Here is a 21906-nt window from a genome sequence, read left to right as displayed (position 1 = left end):
CTTAATTCTGCAGGAAATGTGCAAATTCTGTGTAGGAAGTAGCATTTATTTATTTTTTTGCCCAGAATGAAATATTCCAGCGGGAAAGAACTTGTTAAAATAACTTGCTGCTTCCTTTGAGAACATATTAGCAAAAAAAGGAGATTACATTCCTACTGTGCATCCAACACAGGGACTCTACTGAGCTATGTCCCCTTTGCACAAAAGTTAAGTTTCAAGTCCTCATGCTTCTCAGTTCCTTATTGTTGTTATGTGCCTTCAATTTATTCCAACTTATGGTGTCCCTAAGACAAACCAATCGTGTTTAGGGGAGGGCAAGATTTGTGCAGAAGGGGGTTGCCATTGCCATTCTCTGAGGCTGAGAGAGTGTGACTTGCCCATGGTCACCCAGTGGGTTTCATAGCTCAGTGGGCATTCAAACTCTGGTCTGCAAAGTCATAGTCCAACGCTCAAACCACTGCAGGTGTAGATGTAGAAGGAGACCTCATTTTCTTCTGACTTCTTGAGTCCATGTCTCCACGCTGGCTCTCATGCTTCTTAAAAGAGGGGGGATTTTCTGTAAATCCCAGAAGCTCCCTCACACTAGGTAGGGGGGGGGGGGCATTTGGGACACAATGTTGTGAATGTGGATTTTAATGTGCTGTGAGCCGCTTTGATTGTCTCGTCACAGAAAAGCGGGATAAAAATAAAAGTTTTATTTTGTCATTTATTAAGGCTGCATGGACTGTCTGCAATGATTGGAATCAGCAATCCAGGGGTTTAAGCAGGATTTTTTTCTTTGTCTCTCAAAGCTCCCTGGCAATGCCTGACTGGGTTGGAACTATAACTAACGGCAAGTGCTCTATTCCCAAATCGTGCTCCTTCCTGAACCTGCATGTAGAAAGATAGAAACTCTGCAACGAACATTGGCCCATCATCATGATCTCATCACCCATGTGGAACAGTTTTGGATTTTGGAATATTTCAGTTGGAATTCCAGATAAGGGTGACCCAACCTGTATATAACCAGACAGAAAGGGGGGAAAGGCTTGTTGATGTTGTTTGCTGTCAAGTTGAATTTGATTTATGGCAACCCTATAAATGATATACATCTCCAAGACAAGGTCATCCACAGCCATGCTCAGGTCTTGCAAACTCACGGCAGCCATTATGGCTTCCTTGATGGAGTCAACCCATCTGTAATGCAGTCTCCCTTTTTCCCTACTGCTTTCCAATTTACCAAGAATTATCTCCTTTTCCAATAATCCCATGCTACGTCCAAAGTCCAAAAGCCTCAGTTTAGACATCCTTGCTTCTAGGTCAGGCTTGATTTGCTCTCATTCGTCTTTTTGGTATTCACTATACAGCTTTTCACATATACACAGAAATTGGAACTACTATGGCATGGATAATATTATATAATTAAGATCACCCAAATAAAAATCACAGAGCTCCCTGAAGTGAAAAACATTTCAAGCAATGTGGCAGAGCCAGCCTGGCAATGGCATGTAGTCCATTTGCAGACTGCATCTCCCATTTGCAGACTACATCACCCATGATGCACCAAAAATCCACAGAAAAGTAAAACATGGCGGCAGGAGATTGGTGGTGGGGAACTGGCAGGACATTAATGAAGAAGGAGGTGGCCAAAATCAGAAAAGAAGAGTCAAAAGAATAACAATTTGGGAAGAGACTATGCACAGGGCACAGAATTCAGGTATAGTGTGTTGTCCCAGCGGAGAGCACTACCAATTTTTGCAATTTTGCTCTTATCTCTGTTCATGACATTACGAAACTGAGCCTTAGAGTCTCCTTATCTCCCAAAGCCACGACCCTACGCCCTTTGGCTTTCAGCCCGGATGAAACAACTTTCCTTTGACCAATTCCACACTCTAAAATTCAAGTGGGGATCAGAAAAACGCCCTAAAACCGAAATGTCCTCAAGGCACCAAAATTCCATCTGATCTTGGAAGCTAAGCAGGGTCAGCTCTGGTTAGTCCTTGGATGGGAAACTGTTAAGGATCCCCAGGTACTGTAGGCTTTATTTCAGAGGAAGAAGTTGGCAAAACCATCTCTGAGAATTCCCTGCCTAAGAAAACCCTATGAAATTACATTGAAGGCACAGACACACATCTTGGATTCCTTGTTTGTTTGATTAGGTCCAAGAGATTCAAATTACAAGGGAAAAGATTCCATCTAAACGTAGAAAGAAATTCTGGACTGTAAGAGCAGTTTGAGAGCGGTATAGACTCTCAAGGCTGGAGGACTGTCCATCTTTGGATGTCTTTAAAGAGAGGTTGGAGGGCAATGTTTTATTGGAAAGTCTACATGTGAGCATGCATGCAGACTCCATAATAAAAACAGCCCAGTTCACAGCCACAGAGGTGCAAAAGGAAAGAGAAGAATCCCAAGGAAAAAGGTGCCAATTCCATCATGCCGTCTTCTCTATCCTGGTGACTTTCAAATTCCACCATCCCTCACCCATTGGTCATGCAGGCTGGGAGCTGATGGGAGTTGTTGTCCCAAACACTTAGAAGGCACTAGGGTATGGGGAAAGCCACTGACAAGCCCTGAAATATCCAGCTGGAATTGTTGTATGCCTTCAAGTCATTTCCATCTTATGGCAATCCTAATGTTACCCTAGCTAATGTCATCCTAATGTCATCTTGGCAGGATTTATTTAGAGCAGGTTTGCCACCATTGCCTTCCTCTGAAGCTGAGAGAGTGTGACTTGCCCAAGGGCATCTGGGCTGAGCAAGGATTTGAACACTAGTCTCCCAGATTCCTAGCCGAACCATCAATCCATGACACCACGACTGACTCTCAATTCTTATGTGCCTCCACACTGACTCTGACTTATCATTGTTCTGGCTCTCTCCTAAGGTTTTCTTGGCAAGATTCATCCAGAGGAGCTTTGCCACTTCGTTCCACTGAGGCTGAGTGTGACTTGCCCAAGGTCCTCTAGTGAACCAGGGATTCAGACCCTGGCCTCCCAGAGTCCTAGCCAACACTCAAACCACTACACCACACTGGCAAGTGGGCAGCACTCTCAAGTCCACCCAAACTACTACTACAAAATATAACAGCCAAAGACAACCCACCGCAATATGAAAAGCCAGAACAATAATTTACAACCTGGCTTACAATTTTGCATGGTCCAGAATTCAGCAAAGTCTTTTCTATTATTATTTCTTAATCCTCACACATTATGATGGGATACTTTCTTCTTTTAGCTTTGCATCCTGATTTAGTCTTGTTGGGTCTAGTAAAAGTGATAGCTGGAATTCAGAACGGGATGGACATCTTTGTAAGTGGACTGACGCATGTGGCAAATAAAAACTGAGTAGTTTTTCAACATCCATGTTCACCAGGGGATGCCATGATGTTACAATGTATGTGTGTTCATTGTGCACTGGTAGCCAATGGAGTGACTGATGCACCATGGACACTTATGTACATCCAGACAGTAGCTGGGAAGTGCTGGAAAGTAACAGGAGTGTCCAACTGCGCACCAGAAGTGCCAAGTGGGCAACACAATTGCCCAGTGCTCATGAAAACTGCCCAGTGTGCATCAGAAGTGCCTGATACTTATCAGAAGTGGCTGCTGCACATAAGAAGCACATGATGCTCACTAGGAGTCCTCAATGTGCATCCAAACACTCTTTCCAGAAGCACATCTTCACAATCCACTAATAGGGTTTCATTGCATTTCTCAAACGTAGCTACAGATTCGTAAAGTTACCAAACATAAGACCATGATGTATAATCTCGGTCAACATAAATAAAGAAATAAAGTATTTGCAAGGCTCTGGAGTCCTGTTTTATAATAGAATCCATGCAGAATTAGTCTTATGATATGGGCATTTCTATGCCTTCGTCAGCTGTACAGCTGGGCAACTCATCCTAAAATTTCAGCCATTTGCTATACACAAGTTCTTGATAAAGCTACAACAACAACAACAACAACAACAACAAAAATCTACTTATGTGGGGGGCACCCCAGGATATATTTATTTTGTCCCAGAATATATATATATATATATATATATATATATATATATATATTCAGATAAATAATAATAATAATCATCATCATCATCATCATAATCAATCCCAAGCAATTTAGGAGCACATCCCTCACCAACTGACAACCAACCAGCATGACATAACCCCGGTTGTGTAAGGAGGTTGGCCCAATTCAGGAGATATTGTGGCATTTCGGAGAGGGGAGGGTGGTGATGATTTACAAGAAACACCTCCAAAATCCTAATCACAACCTTGCAATATAATACCCCACCATTCCATCGATGCTGCATGGATCCCTTCCAAATCCTGGCACATACGGATCCAAAGAAAACAGACGGCGGCGGTGGAAAGTGTCAAAGGAATTACCTGCTTCTTCTCGCACCTCCCGCCCCCAGTTGCTGCTTCATCACAACAAGGAGATGGGAGCAATTACTGGTCCCCCTGGATCCTCCCCACGGCCGGCCGGGAACAAACAAGTCAGAGCACGCGAAGCCATCCCAGCCTGTTTTTTAGAGAAACCTCCTCCTTGCTTTCCTCCTCACAAGTCCATCCCAGGGAATGCCGGGACCAAAATGGAGTCACAGTTTGTTTAAAGAGCTCCCTGACGCATGTGGACCATGCACAAGCCCCCCCCCCCCCCCGCAAATCCATGGCTGAAAATGCCATTTCACAAATACAATAAAATGCATGCCACTTACCATGCTGAAATCCAGGAGGTCGCTCAGTTCTTTGTCTGTGCCAGCCGCAGCCATCCTTTGTTGCTGGTTCATATTCCCACCAAATTCGAATGGGGGTCCGTCTTTGCAAAAGGAATAAATGGGTGGGGAGGGGAGGGTGGGGAATCAAAGGGGGGAAAAGAGAGAGAGAGAGAGAGAGGCCTTTAAATGGAGGAATGAAGCCGCCTGGCGATAACAGTCCCACCCCAACACCCTCCGCCATGCAAAATAAATAAATAAGTACATTTATAATTTGCAAATCCTTCCCAGAATGTTAAATCCGCTCAGGGAGAAATTCAACCAGTCAGCAACAAGTGAATGGTTTGAAACACACACACACACACACACAACACATGCCTGCGCTCCTCATCCCTCCTCCAGTCCATTTCCCGACTTTGCAAAAATAAAGGAATAAAATACAACCAACAACAGAGTCAGGGAAGACCTGACATAAATGGAAACTTCTCTGAAAAAGACACAGTGTCTCTCTCTCTTTCTCAGCCACCTGTTGCTCCATCTGAAAATCTGAAAAATTGGGGGAAACCAGCTCAGAAGGTCCTGGAAGCGAATCCTGTTATCCCTCTGCTCATTTTCCTAGAGAATCAGAGAAACTCAAGATTTGGGCCATCAGGTTTGACCCCTGCCATGCAGGAAGAGACAACTAAAGCAACCCTTGAAAGATGCCCATCTAACCTCTGTTTAACGGCCTCCAAATCATCTTCACCAAAATAGTCAATCTTAGTTCTATTTAAAATTCTCCCCCTTGCAAGAATATTGATAAAATGGAGGGAGGCAGTTGTGACTAAGACACAACATTATACACTGAGCTGGGGGGGGGGAGCTGGTTTTGTGGCACCCCCCAGATGGTTGCCTCCTTAATTTGTTTTTAAAAACTGGCCTGAAAAACAAGAATTAAATCTCTGGGAAACCTCTAGGTATCAGGAAGTCTTGTTTTAAACAAGACGCATCCTGCTGATGCACCATGTTTTCAATGGGTTTTTAATGTGGTTTTAGGGGTTAAAAGTGAGTCCTTCAAGGTCTTGTTGTTGTTGTGTCCCTTCAAGTCATTTCCAACTTATGGTGACTCTAAGGTGAACCTGTTGTGGGTTTTCTTGGCAAGTTTCTTCAGAGGGAGGTGGCCATTACCATCCTCTGAACCTGAGTGTGATTTTCCCAAGATCGCCCAGTGGTTTTCCACAGCCAAGGCAGGATTTGAACCCTGATCAAGCAGTGTCCTAGTCCAATGCTCAAACCCTTACACCATGATGGGCCCTCCTTTAAGGTCTCATGGGGGGCTAATCCAGTCCGCTAGCCCACCACAGTTGCCCACCACTTCTTAATACCTATAATATATAGTGTATATATAATATATAATATCTATGTGTGTGTGTATTTGTAAATAGTTGACCATCTCAGAACATGTCATTTTACTGTTTTCTGACTCCCATGTTTTGGTTCTCCAGATGTTTTAGACTTCAGCTCCCAGAATTCCAGACTGTTAGCCAAGTCAGCTGGGGCTTCTGGGAGTTGGAGTCCAAAACAAATGGGGACCACTGCTTAAACAACAAGCAAATAAACAAACAAGGAGTTGATATCTGACCAGGCATGGGGACCTCCATTGGAGTTGGAGTGGTGAATTTGCTATGAGTTTTAAATGCCTTTTGGAAGGTACTAAGCTCTATCAGTCACCCAAGCTCATTTGAAGTGCAATGTAAAACCTGAAGCAAATGCACCCCTGCCACTGGCCAGCAAAAGAAAAGGGATGGGTGGGTTTTTATATATATGAGGAACCCGTGTGGTGTAGTGGTTTGATCACTGGACCACGACTCTGGAGACCAGGGCTCAGCCATGAAACCCTCTGGGTGCCCTTGGGCAAGTCACACTCTCTCAGCCTCAGGGGAAGGCCATGGCAAACCACCACTGAACAAATCTGGCCAAGAAAACCCCAGGATAGGTTCTCATTAAGGTTGCCATAAGTCAGAAAGGACTTGAAGGCACACAACAACAACAACAAATATAAATATATTTGCAATTATGAGACATATAGAGAAAAACGTATAAAAATATCATTGCACTGCAACAACCAGATGAACTGGAGAAGTGGAAAAGGTTAAAAATAGCAGTTTTTGCGATCGTCAGCCCTTACCCCAACCTTGCAAGAATGAAGGAAAGGGATTTTTAGGAAAATAATGGCACCGAGGATGAAATCAACAACACACTCACTATCTACCTATCAAAATTCTCTGTCTAGCTGCCTTGAGTCCCTATATTGGGAGAAATGTGGTGTAATAATAATAATAATAATAATAATAATAATAATATCTATTTAACTATCTCCAACTAGTACTAGGCCTTTTCAGTCTGTTGTTTTTTTCTGGGGGTGGTACAGTGCGTGAAAAGATATTTCCAATGGCATTTAAGCTACCCCACCCCTCTTACATTAAACCCACAGGGAGACCTTGGGCATGTCACACTCTCTCAGCCTCAGAGGATGGCAATGGCAAACCTCCTCTGCACAAAGACTCTCCTTCTGCAATCCCAGCCAGAAAAGCTAAGCAGGGAACCCAAACTCCAAAGCTGAAGAGGGCCTCCCTTCTTTCCATCCACTTCTTTCTTTAATCCCCCTCCTCTCTGAGCCCCACAGACCGAAAACAAGAACTTGAAGCAGTCAGAAGTCCAAACAGACATGTATTTGACAAATATATAGACACATAGACCAAAATATAAGGACACATATTTGATAAATATAAAGACACAAGATTGACTTCATTCTGGATTCCTTCACCCAGAAGAAGGGGAAATAGAGGAAGAGTTTATGGCCATCTCAGGACAAAGAGGTCCAGGCGGCCTGGGCTCTTCCCCAACCCACCAGCCGGGGCCTTCCCTCCCCCCCCCCCCCCCCCCCCCCCCCCCCCCCTTCTCCCCTTCCCCCCCCCCCCCCCAAATTTAAAAATGCAGACAGACCCACCAATGCTCCTAAGAGGTCCTTTGCCTTTGCAAGGATTTAGTCTGAGGCTAAAACACACACAGAGATCAAGGGAAGGGGGGCAGAAAAAAAGAAAGAGGGGGGCAGGCCAGGCAAGAGAGGAAGAAGAAATCCCACACAAAGCCAAGTCCTGCCTCGTGCTGGAGCTCACTAGAAAAGTTTCCCCAGCAGCACACAAAGGTTCCTAGCAGCTGCTTCCCAGAAGGCCAGAGAGACACTTTAACAAACCTGACTCTCAGACTTCTTCCTTTCCTTGCTGCCGCCCCCCCCCCCAACTTTCCCTGAAATTGGGTTCCATTGAACAGACAAGGACTCTCTTGCAGATGCCAGCAGCTGTTGTCTGGGGGGCAGTTTTCTTTGGGGGTCACTGCCCCCCTGCCCCAAACCACAGCCGCCTCCCCTTCCCAACCTTGCATTTGTTTTCATTTGCCAGGGAAGCAGAGTCTACACAGAACAAGAAAAGCAAAAAAACCGATACAAATAAAAATGGAAAAATGCTACAAAATCCCAAAAAGCAACAATGGTCTTATTAGGTCACAACCCCAGAGCATAAAAAGGCATCATGCAAGCTTTTCTGCTTTGACCTAATAAAAGTATATCGGTACTTTTGGATTTTGTTGTATGTACCGCCACAAAGCAGCAACACTCTCATAGGGCCTCACCTCCAACGCATTAAGAATCATCATGTAAGCTTTTTCCACTTTGGAGTTGTGGCATTATAAAAGCATTCCCACTTTGTGGGTTTTGTTGTATTTTGCCTCCACAAAGCAGCAATCCTCTTATTGGGACACAACCCTGAAGGATAAAAAGGCATCACACAAAATTTTCTGTTGGAGTTGGAATTGTGACCGCATGAAAGTACTACTGTTTTGTGGATTTGGGATTTTGTTGTATTTGCTTACACATGTTCATGTTGGGCCACAAGTCCAAAGCCGAAAAAGACATCATGCAAGCTTTTCTGGTTTGACCTAATAAATGTATCACTGCTTTGTGGGTTTGGGATGTTGTTGCATCTAGCTACACAAAGCAATGATACTCTTACTGGGCCACAACTCCAAAGCATAAACATATATCATGCAAGCTTTTCTACTCTGGAATTGTGGCCTAATAAAACTATCGCTGCTTTGTGGATTTTGTTGTATTTTCCTGCATGGACAACACAGCTATCTCTGAATAGGATTCATGGAGGGGGGTTGTATTTGAAAATTTGTATTAAGCCAGAATTTAGAATGGCAAAACACAACCCAAATATAAATAAATAAGTATTGTCATGCTTAATAAATATCCAGAGAGTTGCTTCTGCAAATCTGTTTCTAGATTCTTTAAAATACATACATAAAATCAAATGTTTGTCTATAACACACATAGGAACCCAGCATCTTTGGTGTATAGGGCCGGCACACATTAAAATAGAGGGTTTATTCTAGTTTGGGATTGTTTTATTTAAGTGAGGATGTTGCATTAAACATCCAAAGGACTCTGCATCCAAATGGAAGTAACCAAAATCTCAAAAATTTGGAATGAAGAAGAATTCAGATTCGGGGGAGAGAAATGTCAGAGGCGAATTTATCACTGCAACCTGAGTTGTTTGTTTTGTAAAACACACAATTCCAGGCTTAGAAAAACTTTCGGGGGGGGGGTGTGGTGGTTTATTTTTCAAAGTCTTTCTGACTTTGAAAAACACATCAGAGTCCTCAAACAAACCCTCTAGCTGAGCTCCAAAGAACAGAATAATTCAACATGGTTCTATAATATATATCCTGTCATTTTATTCTGCATTTTACAACTAGGCCTCATCTACAGAATATTTGTTTAGAAGCAGAACTTGGTCTTTTCTCGGTAACCAAGACTTTGGTGGAAAATTCGGAATGGCACCAAAAGTGGCACATTTGGGTGCAAAATAATCACATAATTTGTCACCCCAAAATCTCTCCCCCCCCCCCCATCACACATGAAAAATAATATGCTTGAGAGACACGGTTACAAGGAAAGCTGGACCGAGATGGAAACAAATAGCAATATTCACAGAATATTCTTGCAATGTGGATATTTAAAAATAGTTCCGGTGTGCACCTCTTCATCCCAGATAAAGACTTTAGAGAGGGAAGCTGGACCCAAGCTGCTGTAGAAACAGGAATTGTGGGGGCAAAGGAAGCGATTTTGAAATATGTTGATTGGAATAGTGAAATTTTCACAATATTTCTAAATTGGTACATTGCTTCCTCAGCACAAGACCATTAAGATGGGGTCAAACTGGAGGAGGAGGAAGAAGACTGCAAGAAACAAGAATCTTGGAAGAAATAGGAATGTGTAAAGGCTTACATCTGAATGCTGACACTTTAAAATATTATGTAGAGATCACATTTCTCTTGAGAGGGACTGTTCAGAGGAGAGTTGCTTCCAGCTTCGAGGAGAAGAAGCATGAATGTACCATCATAACATCCAAAGCCCACCAAGTTTTGTAGATTGTTGATGTTATTGTACTTGCTATGTCTCCTAGAAGCAGGAATGTTACAGGGAAGGTGGGGGGGGATCAGGCATATTTAAGAAACATTAAAGAGGATCATTAACATATTTGACCAATGCAAAGATTACACTTCTCCCCATTACAACAAGGCAGTGAAAAAGAGAATTGGGATCCCAGTTGGAGGAAAAAGAGAAATACTGAAAAGGTGAGAAGAAATGATAGATTATGGACCACCTTCTCAGTCTGTTTGGGAACCAGGATTATTTGAGGGGGGTGCCTAATAGGGCATAGGGTTACCCCCCCACAAAGTTAATGCTGTTGTGTGTCTTCAAGTCCTTTCATGGGATTTTTCATGGCAAGATGTGCTCAGAGGGTTTTTTGCCATTGCTGAGGGGCTGAGAGAGTGTGACCTGGCCAAGGTCACCCACTCCAACAGGAGCAGCCCATTCCCACTGGTCCTCTTTGCTTGTCCTTTGGGGTGGGAATGTGACTGTGGGGGGGGGGGGAGGCCAGGAATTGGGGGAGGAGGAGGAAGAAAGAACAACACAGATCTGGGATTTAAATGGGAGATTATGATGTAACCACAGATAGCAAACTGCTGGGAGCTTTCCTTTGCTGAAAGGGGTCTAGGGAGACCTTTTTTTAAAAAGAGAAGCATTTTCGGGGGGGGGGAGCTTTGGATCCTGTCTTACTCCTCAAAGAACACCCATGGGGTGGGGGCAACAAAAAATTGAAATTGCATCAGCCTGATTTAATGCCCTTGGGGTTTTAATAGGGGTTTCTACTTGGAAGGAGTCTCTCCCTCAACCTGCCCCCCCCCAAAAGTCTTCCAAAGTGGGGCCAGGCCAAAATGAAGACAATGCTAGATGTTCTAAAAATATTAAAAACAAACCCAAACACTCTGCTCCAAGCAGTCCTCTGCCTCTTTCTTTACATACTGAAACTTTCTTAAAGTTTGCATACTTTATAGAGGAGGAGATATTTAAACTCTCTCTTCCCCCCCCCTTTAAAATAAGAATTCATAATTCCAACCTGCCCCCCTCCTTTTCCAGGAAGGACTCCAGCAGAAGGAGTTCTCTCTTTTTAACTACAATAAACTGCATCAAGGGAAGAAAATGGGGGTGGGGGGTTCTGTGGGGTGGTCTCCCCAAAATAAACTTCCCAACAATTTTAAAGAGTCCCCAAAAGTCCTCCCCCCTATTCAATCCTACCCCAAATAATGGGGGTGGGAAAGACAAGAGTGTCCCTTTTTTTCCCCCCCCCCCCCCAGTATTTGTTTCTATTATATTCCAGACGAATGAATTTTAATACCACTTTGGGCGGGGGGGGGGGGAATAAGAGAGAGAGCTGGGCAAACAACCCCCACCCCAAGTCCTTGCTTCTATTTACTTCCAGATGAATTATTTGTTATAATAAATGGGGGGGGGGTAAGAGAGAGAGGGGTGGACAAACAAGCCCCCCAAGTTCTCCTATTAATGTTCCTACCACTTTTTTGGGAGGGGAGAGATATAAGGAGGGGGGCTGGTGAGCAAACAAGTGGTGCTAAAACTTAAGGAAAGGTTTAGATGGATCAATATATTAACGGGGGGAGGAGGAAGAGTGGGGGGGGCGAAGAAGTTGGTCATAAAACTTAAGGGAAAGAATGCACGGAAATCAGTTGATAAACTGGAGGGGGAGGAAGAAGGGAGAAGAAGAAGTGGTCGTGAAATGTAAGGAAGAATGAAAAGAAAACCCATGGACGAAGTGGGGAGGGGGGAGAAAAGAGGTGGTGGAAGACGAGCCCCCCAAGTTGAAGTGGAACGAGATTCCCCCCCCCCGAAAGTCCAAGACAAAAGCAGGAGTTTGCCTGGCTCCAAGGCCCACTCACCTGGTGCGGAGCTTTGGGGGGGCTGGGGGGGCGAGGCGAGGGGGTCACATCCAGGCCCGGGGGGTGCTGGGTCCCCGGGGGGCAGCCAGGGTGGCCCCCTCCGGCGCTCCTATTGTTCTCTCCGGCGGAGGGGAGGGCAGGGCAGGGGAGGGGAGGGGAAGAAAGGGCAGCAGAGCAGGCAGGGAGAAGAAGAGCCGAGGAGGGGGCCTGGGGGAAACAGTGTGGGAAAGAGTAAGAACAGTAACAACAACAACAACAATAACGAGGGGGGACGGAAACGGCTACAAAGTAACGAAGGAAAGCAATCAAGCAAAGAAAGGAGGAAAGGAGGAGGAGGAGGAGGAAGGGGGGAGGAAAAAGAAAGAGGAGCGCGTCTCCTGGCGAAGAACGTTGAGCCCCGCGACGTTCGATCCGTTTGCGTTCTGAGTCCCGGGAACGTTCGATTCCCTTTGATGTGCCCCCCCTCCTGCTCCTGCTCAAGGTTCCATCCGCTCCCGGGGAGCCTCCAGGAGAGAAGCGGGAAAGAGCGCCCGGAGCAGGGCAGAGGGAAAGGGGAGCTTAAGGAATTCTTTCTTTCTCTCGCTTCTTCTCTAATTTAGCGCTTGGGATCCGCTCTGGAAGGCGCGGGCCTGGCTTTCTGGGCCTGGCTTCATCTGGGCTGGCTGATGGTGGCTTCTTCCTGCTGGGGTCCCTTGTCTCTCTCTTCCTCCCCCTGCTTTCTCGCTCGCTCTCGCTCTCTCTTCCTCCTCCTCTTCTTCTTCTTCTCTCTGGCCCCCTCCCCTCGCTGGCTGGCTGGCTGGGGGAGTCGCCTGGGCGCCCCCTTCTTCTTCTTCTCCTTCTCCTCCTTCTCCTCTCTTGCTTTCTCACATCCACGCATCAAGGCCTCGCCTCCCTCCTCCTCCTCCGAGGTATCCTTCCGCTGCCATTGCTAGACCAGCTGCACAACTCTTCTCCCCCCCCCCCCAAAAAAAAAGAAAGGAAATTGGGGAAGGAGAGGGAAGGGAGGGAGTTGGAAGGGGGATCTTTCAACACCCTCAAATGGAAAGGGAGTGCCAGCATTTAGGGGGCTTCAGAAAGGTTTGCTATCCCTTCTCCCAAAACAAACACACACAGAAGTCCTTAGGCTTGGTTTGGGTTTTTTTTGCACCCCTCCCCTTTATTCCAAAACATTTGCCATATTATCCAGCCGACTTTGGAGCAACTCCATGGACGTCCTATGTTTTCCCAAGGCAAGGTGGTTTTGAAGCCAGTTCCTTCCTCTGAAATGGAGTTTGGAGTACCTGGTGTTTCTTGGCACGGTCTCCCATCCAAGGACTAACCAGGGCTGGCCCTGCTGAGCTTCCAGGTGGGATCTGGTGCCCTTGGGGTATTTAGGCCCATGGGATGCATAGGGCTGTATAGCGAAGTGTGGGACTCGGACTCCAGAGAGGAGGGTGCCCTAAAACCCACCGGGGAAGGCAGGGGCAAACCCTCTCTGAGCAAATGCTGGAGGTTATCAAACGGGAGGAATTTCTCTCAAATTCAAATGAAAAGAAAGTGGGGCCAGAACACATTCACTTAAAGTCACTAGTTTAGCACAATTACGTGAATTGTGAATTGCGTTCGGACTGGCATGCCATGGCCCAAATTTGCGTGTGGCAGTCTATCACGCAATAACATGAAACCCCATGATTGCGTTCAGACTGACTTCCCATTGCCCGAATTTGTGTGTAGTGGGTTATCGCACAATAACGTTAAACCCCATGATTGCGTTCAGATTGCCATTGGATTATACTTCCAATTCCCCTTGTCTGATAAACTACTCTGCCAGGAAAACCCCAGGAGAAATCGGAAATGATTTGAAGGCGCACAACAACCCTTGATCAGCCATTGAACAGAGAACGTGGCCCAAGGTCACCCAAGGGGTTTTTAGCTGCATCCGCACTGCAGAGATAATCCAGTTTGGCACCACTTTAACTGCCGTGGCTCAATGCTATGGATTTCTGGGTTTTGTAGTTTTGTAAGACATTTATCCTTCTGGTCATTGGTGCCACAATAAACAATTCCAGGATTCCCTAGCACAGCCAGGGCACTAATGTGGTGTCAAACGGGATTATTTCTGCATTTCTGGGTTATTTCAGCCTCTGTGTCTCCATGAGTATTAGAATGGAATAGATATGTGGTTGGATGGCACTGCCCAGAATCCTTATTGGGCAGGCTAGCTGGGGGGACTGCTGGGGGTTGCAGTCCAGCAACCTCTGGAGGGCCACAGGGATGTGGAAAGTGTGGTTGTTGTGGGGTATTTGTATTAAAAGGCCATATTAATCCTCTGCCCACCTGCATTCTCTGTTCCTAGATGTTGCCTCCATTTCAAAGACAGACCATTTGACCGCAACAGCCGCCGAGGAGAATGTTCGGAGTATCTTCACACAACTGGCACACAAAGTTGTTGGCCCCTGTTTTTCAAAGGTACAGGGATGTAGCTAGGATTTTAGGAAGGGGGGGTCCAGACTAAGTGCCACCATTATAATGGGGCTTGAGTGCGGCGGCGCAGCAGCACACACCATTCATTTTTCTAATGGAAGGGGGGGTCCGGACCCCCAGATCCCCCCCTGGCTGCATCCCTGAAAGGTAGCCTGTCCACTAAGTAAAGGATGGCAGTCATTGTGGTGTGTGGTATTGGACTTTCACTCCACTGCAATCCCAGGTTTAGCTGCAGTGGCTACATCTTACAGAACGATGGGATTTGTAGTTTGGGGAGGCACTAGAGCTCACTGGCTGAGAGTCCCAAGTACCCCTCTCTCCCAACATGGCTATTAAAGTGGAACCATAGTGTTATAGTTGTGTACATGTAGGAGAACTGGGGTGCCTCTACTCTGTAAAAACAGTGTAGTTTGACACCACTTTAACTGCCATGGCTCCATAATTACAGAAACCTAGGGATTTGTAGTTTGGTGAGGCACCAGCATGCATTGGCAGAGAAAGCTAAAGACCTTTTGGAAGTACAAATCCCAGGATTCCATAGCTACAGCATTTAAGATGGTGCATTATGTTCAAATTTGGAAGACAAGATGTTGCAGTTCTGTGATTAGGCCAAAGCAAATTGACAAAATTTCTGAGCCAGTTGTGACTTGGAAGAGTTGTTACTTTTGACTACAAGTTCCAAAATCCCTGAGCCAGCACTGGCCAAGGTGGCCGGGGGAAGCTGGGAGCTGGAGTCTAAATAAGTTAATTTTCCAGACTCTGTGTATATATACGCAGAAATGAGGAGGACAGAAAAGTATGTGCAGCAGCTTCAACGGTGTGAAAATTTGTACCTCTAGAAACGTTGGCCTACAATTTCCTTCAGCATCTCTTAAAAGCATATTTAAACCTCGTCTACAGGCTCCCTTCTCCAAAATTCTTGGGACCAGAAGTGTTTGGGATTTGGGTTTATTTTTGGATTTTGAAACCAGATATCTTGGCAGTAAGACCCAAGTCCAAACATAAAATTCTTTGATGCTTCATGTGCGCCTTATACACACAGTCTGGAGGTAATTTTTACACACAATATTTTAAATAATTTTGTGCATGAAACAAATAAACACAGAACCATCAGAAAGGAAAGGTGTCACTCTCTCAACTGTCCAAGTGGACAATGTTGTATTATTGAATATTTATGATTTTTGAAATTTTGCATAAGTGAGACTCAGTCTATACATACACATGCGCACACACATACACACAGTGGTCCCTCCACATTCGCTGGGGTTAGGGGTGAAGGACCCCCGCAAATGTGAGAAAACCACAAATTAAACAACCACTATTCTTTTTACTTAAGAGAACACCTCTCTAGGAATCTCCTGGTCCTCCAGTGCAACTCTGTGGTCAACATCTGCCAGAAGTTGATCACAGAATCATGCTGGAGGACCTACAAATGCCCAGAGAAGTGTTTTCTCTAGGAACTTGTAGGCTGTCCAGCACAATTCTATGGTCATCTGGAAGACCTAATTCCTAGAGAGAAAATTATTAATCAAAACCGCAAAGATTCAAGTCCACAAAAGTCAAAGCCATAAAAATGTGGGAGGCTGATTGTGTGTATGTGTGTAGGCGAGTCTTACTTATGCCAAATTTTGCTTATGTATATATATATTTCCAATGTTGCACTGAGTTCTTGTCTCACAAAAGACACCTTTTAATTGTAAAAAAATAAGAAAGAAAAGAATACCCCCCCAACAAAACTCAAGTGAAATATTGTTTTCTGGTTCCCAGTGTTGCTCCGAGCCTCTTCTTTAAAATTATCTATCTGTCTATTTAACAAATTTGTAACTAGATATTTATTTTAAGTGCTGTGGGCGTGGCCTGTGATGAGTGGGAGGAGCCTGGGAGGAGCCACAGCAAACCTTGGAGGGATGCGAACTATTTTTTTTTTCCAGGCGGAGGGACACACTCAAAAGTCACAGTGAGAAAGAGAGAAAGCAGCGTGACGAAATGGGAGCACCGGAGAGATGGAATGATAAGGCCTGGGGCGGCGTCCAATCAGAGGCCACGGTGGCCCTGAGTAGCAGGAGGCCTGGCCAATCAGAGATGGCGCTCTCCTTTTTTGCCCCCCTCCCATCCCACTGACTGCCTAACCCTGCAAAGCCCTTCTGAGCAAAGGGGGAGGCCTTGCAGGCAGCTGCTGCACTCCTTCGTTTCACAGCTCCCTCCTGCACTGGATTTGTGCAATATTTTTATTTTGTGTGTGTGTGTATCTGTGTTTAGCACTTTTGCCTATTGAAAAATATGAATGGGTAGGGGAGCAAAGGGTTGGTCTACGACTCTGGAGACCAGGGTTCGAATCTCGAGTTCACCATGGAAACCCATTGTCTGACCTTGGGCAAGTCACACTCTCTCAGCCTCAGGGGAAGGCAATGGCAAACCTCCACTAAACAACTCCTGCTGAGGAAACCCTATGATAGGTTGGCTTTAGAGTCTACATAGACCCTAAGGCCAACCCATCATAGGGTTTTCCCGGTAGGAGTTGTTTAGTGGAAACGGTTTGAAGGCACACAACACACACAGGGGAGCACACCAAGGGGCTTAAATAAATAAACTAATGACTCAAATGAACCTGAAACTGAGATAATATAGCTATCGGAACAGGTTCCCGATAATCTGTTTGCGATTGAAATTGGGGAAAGGGTTTGTGAAATTTGTGCAAGAGTCTGGGGAATTGACTTTTTCCACTTAATGGTTGTTGTGTGCCTTCAAGTCGTTTTCAACTTACGGCGACCCTATCACAGCGTTTCCTTGGTAAGTTTCATCAGAGGAGGGTTTGCCATTGCCTTCCTCTGAGGCTGAGAGAGTCTGACTCGTCCAAGGATGCCCCCTGGGTTTTCACGGCTGAGCCACGATTCGAACCCTCGTCTCCAGCTTCATAGTCCAGTGGTGAAATTGCTACATCACACTAGCTCTCCTCGCTTCTGAGTTAGTTGAGTGCAAACTACTTTTGCGCTTTGAACTCAGGTTTGAAGGAATTAAAACTGAGGAGAGAAGGAGAAAGCAGGAGGCAGATAGGGAAACCAGGACGTTTTAAAAGGAGCTGGAAAAGTGGGAAGGAGGAGGATGAATCGAGTCTGTCTCTGCCAAATTGGGTTAATACTGAAAAAAACCCTTCAATGCCTTCAAAAAGTCCTTCAAAATTTCTAGCATTGCAATGACTTAAAAGTTCAGTGGATAAAAAGAGAGTGAAGAGGCAAACAAAGCAACCAAGGGAGCGTGAAAATTGCAAATAGAAATGTGAACAATTTTCAGTGTTTCCCGCCCAACAAGGCTAGAAATTTCAAGACTGCGTTGAAAATTTCATTTTAGGGACAAAATTCTTATTTGGGGGCCAATGCCCTTGTTTTGCTCCTTCCGCAAAACTGCTCTCCTGTATGTGTGGTTTTGCATGTCATTTTGTGTGCATTAGGAGTGCATTCTTCTATCTTCTAACATATTTCCACAGATTTTGCTTCTAAAGAAGTGGAGAGGAGTGGGGGATATGATAGAAAACCTACATTGTAGAAATAATGCACTTTGACACCAACTTAAGTTCTGTAGCTCCATCCTATGGAATCCAGGAATTTGCAGTTTTACACAGTTTTAGCTTTCCCTGCCAAAGAGTGCGGGATCCTCACCAAACTACAAATCCCATGTTTCTGTAGGATGGAGCCATGGCAGTTAAAGTGGTGTCAAACTGCATTATTTCTATAATGGAGAGCCACCCTTTATAAGGGCTTAATAGATTCAAACTTACCTTTCCTCCTTTGCTTGATACATTAATTACATTTTTATTGTGACATTTGATAGCATTTTAATCATTACTTTGACCTTGCTTTCAATGCTACTCAGATTGTTTTCCCCGAAAACAGAAGAAACACAGAATGTATTGCATTAACATCAAATCAAAATCTATCAACTAAAGCAGTTGATAGATGTTGTTTTTATTTTAATGCAATACATTCTGTGTTTCTCTTGTTTCAGGACGGGTGGGATGTACCTGCAATTATTTAAAATTAATAATGATTTCATATCCTCCGGCAGAGACAGCATGGTCCTTTGGTTTGAGTGTTGGACTACGATTCTGGAGACCAGGGTTCGATTCCCCACTTGGCCATGGGTAAGTCACACTCTCTCAGCCTCAGGGAAGGCAATGACAAACTTCCTCTGAACCAATCTTACCAAGAAAACCCCAGGATAGAGTTGCCATAAGTTAGACATGACTTGAAAGCACACGACAACAACATCTTCCAACATTTCACAGATGAAAACCAGGACATGTGAGGTTAAGCAACATCAGAGTTTGGTCAAAATGAAGAAAGATACACAAGGCAGGAGAGGTGCAGCGGTTTGCTTTTGCCTGAGCCAACTAGGAAGGACAAGATTCACCTCCTCTTATTTTCTCCACTAAGTTAATAGAATGCAATATACTTTTGCACTTCAAACTCAGTTTGCAGCAATGGAAGTGGACCGAGGTAGGAGAAGAGAGAGAAACTACAGTTGACCCTCTGCCTTTGTGGCTTTCACTTTTGCGGATTTGATTATTTGCAGTTTTGATTAGTATGTTCTCTCTAGGAATCTCTAGGTCCTCCAGCGCAACTCTGCCAGACCATAGAGTTGTGGTGGTGAACCTAAAAGTTCCTAGAGAAGACACTTCTCTAGGCATTTGTAGGTCCTCCAGCATGATTATATGGTCAGCTTCTGGCAGATCTTGACCACAGAGTTGCACTGGAGGACCTCGAAATTCCTAGAGGAAAAGGTAAAAAGAATAGTGGCTTTTAAAAATGTATTTGCAGTTTTCCCACATTCATGGGGGTCCTTCACCCCAACCTCTGCAATGTGGAGGGACCACTGTAGAACATTTTAAAAGTACCTGAGAAAGTGGGATGGCAGAGGATTATTTGGGAACTGCCAAATCAAGACCATTGAAGGGTATGCAATCTGCCTGTCAACATTTTGCCTTCAAACCATAAAAACATTTCTGGTTTCTCTGCTCTCATAGTAGCTGCAGAGACTTCCAAAACTTTAATTTAGTAGTTTACTCTTCTGCCCTCCCCTCTGCCTTTCCTCAGCAGGGCTCTGTGGCAAACGAAAAGCCAATCTGTCTGGCTTTTCTGGGGCTGATTCATAGACCAGTGGTGGAGAGAAAAGAAAGAAAGAATGAAAGAGAGAGAGAGAGGGAGGGAGGGAGGGAGGGAGAGAGAGAAAAATGGGAGGGGGAAGTGTAGGATCACTTTGGAGAAAAATAGGGGGAGGGGAGAGGCAAGGTCTGCGTTTGTTAAAGCTGTAGTTACAACCCACCCCTTCCTACTTTCTCTAGAAGCAAGAGGGACTGGAATCAGACTTGTATTAATTGCAAACTACAGTTTTCTTTCAGGGCAGCTGAGAAAGACTCTTTTCTATAGATTGCTGAGGGGGGAAAAACATGCCGGGATCCCTTCCCAACTTGCATCAGAGTTTGGCAAAGTTGGGAGACTTGAATCAGATGGCGTACCTTTCAACTATCCTGATAGCAGAGGGACAGTCCTGTTTAATCCTCTGCCATCCCACTTTTTCAGATGTTTTTAAAATGCCCCAGTTTCTCTCCCCCCCATCAGCTTATTTCCATTGAGTTCAAACTTCACTTCAGGCTGTGTGATGCTCCTTTTTTCATCCCACTTGGTGTAACTGAACCTTGCCACTGTGCCTGAATCAAAGACTTAGCTGAATCACTTGCCTTGTGACAGGACAAAAGTCAAAGCAAATACTCATCCAGAGCTACACAGGGGAGACCAGTGGTTCTCAGCCCTCCTAATGCCACGACCCTTTAATACAGTTCCTCATGTTGTGGTGACCCCCAACCATAAAATTATTTTTGTTGCTACTTCATAAATATGTGTTTTCCAATGGTCTTATGTGACCCCTGTGAAAGGGTCATTTGACCCCCAAAGGGGTCACGCCCCACAGGTTGAGAATGATTGGTCTAGATAGATGTGTAGACTATCTATCTGTCTATCATCTTATTAAAATATTTATACCCTGCCCTAATCCGGGGATCTCAGTGACCACATTGATGAGCATCTGTAAAATATTTGAAATGCTTTCTTTCATGCTCATGACAAGTCCTCTTGAAACAGTAGGATGCAATTAGAAAGGGAGTCATTTTGCAAGAATTTTCTCCAGAGCTTCAACAGCCCAGTGCTGGCATTCCCCTATTTCTCAGACAGGGTCTGACTATCCCAAAGGCACCAGCTATTATAGGTTTATGTGGGGGTTTGGGGCTATGTGGCCATGTTCTTCATACTGAGGAGGGAGCTAGCTTGTTTTCTGCTGCTCCAGAGAACAGGACCCGGAACAATGGATGCAAGCTCCAGGAAAAGAGATTCCACCTCAACATTAGGAGGACCTTCCTGACAGTAAGGGCTGTTTGACAGTGGAACACATTCCCTCGGAGTGTAGTGGAGTCTCCTTCCTTGGAGGTCTTTAATTAGAGGCTGGATGGCCATCTGTCGGGGATGCTTTGATTGAGAGTTCCTGCATGGCAGAATGGGGTTGGACTGGATGGTCCTTGTGATCTCTTCCAGCTCTATAATTCTATGATTCCATTATTCTAGAAGAGTTTATTCCTGATGTTTCGCCTGCATCTGTGCCTGGCATTTGCACTGCATTAGTTGCAGGCAAAACGTCAAGAATAAGCGTCAGGAATAAACATGGCCATATAGCCTGAAAAAACCCACAAAAAACTATGGACGCTGGCCATAAAAGCCTTTGATTTTGCACCAGATATTGTCTAATCTTGGAAGCTAAGCAGGATCTGCCCTAGTTAGAACTTGGATAGGAGACTGCCAACAAATGCCAGGTGCAGTAGATGGTATTTCAGAGGAAGGAACTGGCAAAACCACCTCTGAGGATTCCTTTGAAATTCAGGGGGACACCATAAATCAATAGGCAACTGGAAGGCACACACATGTGCAAATGTCTTACATACCTGTACTGGTTTGGAATAAATCTCTTGTGAGATCACGATGGTCCATAGTTTGAAAACCAAGCCTTAGGAAGAGCTGTTGATGGATTTGGATATTTTTTAACCTGGAATAGAGAAGATGGAGTGGTGATGTGAGAACCATCTCTCAATATCTGAAGGGATGCCATGTAGAAGATGGAGTGAGCTTGTTTTCTGCTGCTCCAGAGACTAGGGGTGCATCTACACTATAGAAATAATACAGCTTGTCACCACTTTAAATACTGTAGCTCCATCCCATGGAATCCTGGGATTTGAAGTTTTACCAGTCTTTAGCCTTCTCTGCCAAAGAGTGCTGGTGTCTCACCAAACTACATATCCCAGGATTCTGTTGGGTGAAGCCATGACAGTTAAAGTGTCATCAAACTGCATTATTTCTACAGT

The 21906-nt window shown here is 44.9% G+C and overlaps 1 protein-coding gene across 17 annotated transcripts in view; it reads right to left on the bottom strand.

The window, feature by feature from the left end:
- The window catches only part of TCF3 (transcription factor 3), an 81034-nt gene extending 59447 nt beyond the window's left edge, over positions 1-21587 (bottom strand). For 3 of the 17 annotated variants that reach the window (XM_042479905.1, XM_042479906.1, XM_042479922.1), the window contains exons 1-2: positions 21490-21577; positions 4704-4804 (exon numbers count right to left, since the gene is read on the bottom strand). In XM_042479905.1, coding sequence (XP_042335839.1) covers positions 4704-4804; positions 21490-21535 — 147 coding nt within the window. In that variant the 5' untranslated portion in view covers positions 21536-21577. Of the gene's footprint in view, positions 1-4703; positions 4805-12041; positions 12935-21489 lie in introns of those variants that run through there. The other 14 variants (XM_042479915.1, XM_042479921.1, XM_042479913.1 and 11 more) reach the window with 11 other exon arrangements.
- Positions 21588-21906: the final 319 nt, after the last annotated feature.

Source organism: Sceloporus undulatus, chromosome 7, assembly GCF_019175285.1.
Source record: "Sceloporus undulatus isolate JIND9_A2432 ecotype Alabama chromosome 7, SceUnd_v1.1, whole genome shotgun sequence".
NCBI classification, from domain to species: Eukaryota; Metazoa; Chordata; class Lepidosauria; order Squamata; family Phrynosomatidae; genus Sceloporus; species Sceloporus undulatus.
This window is presented reverse-complemented; position numbering and strand designations above follow the sequence as displayed.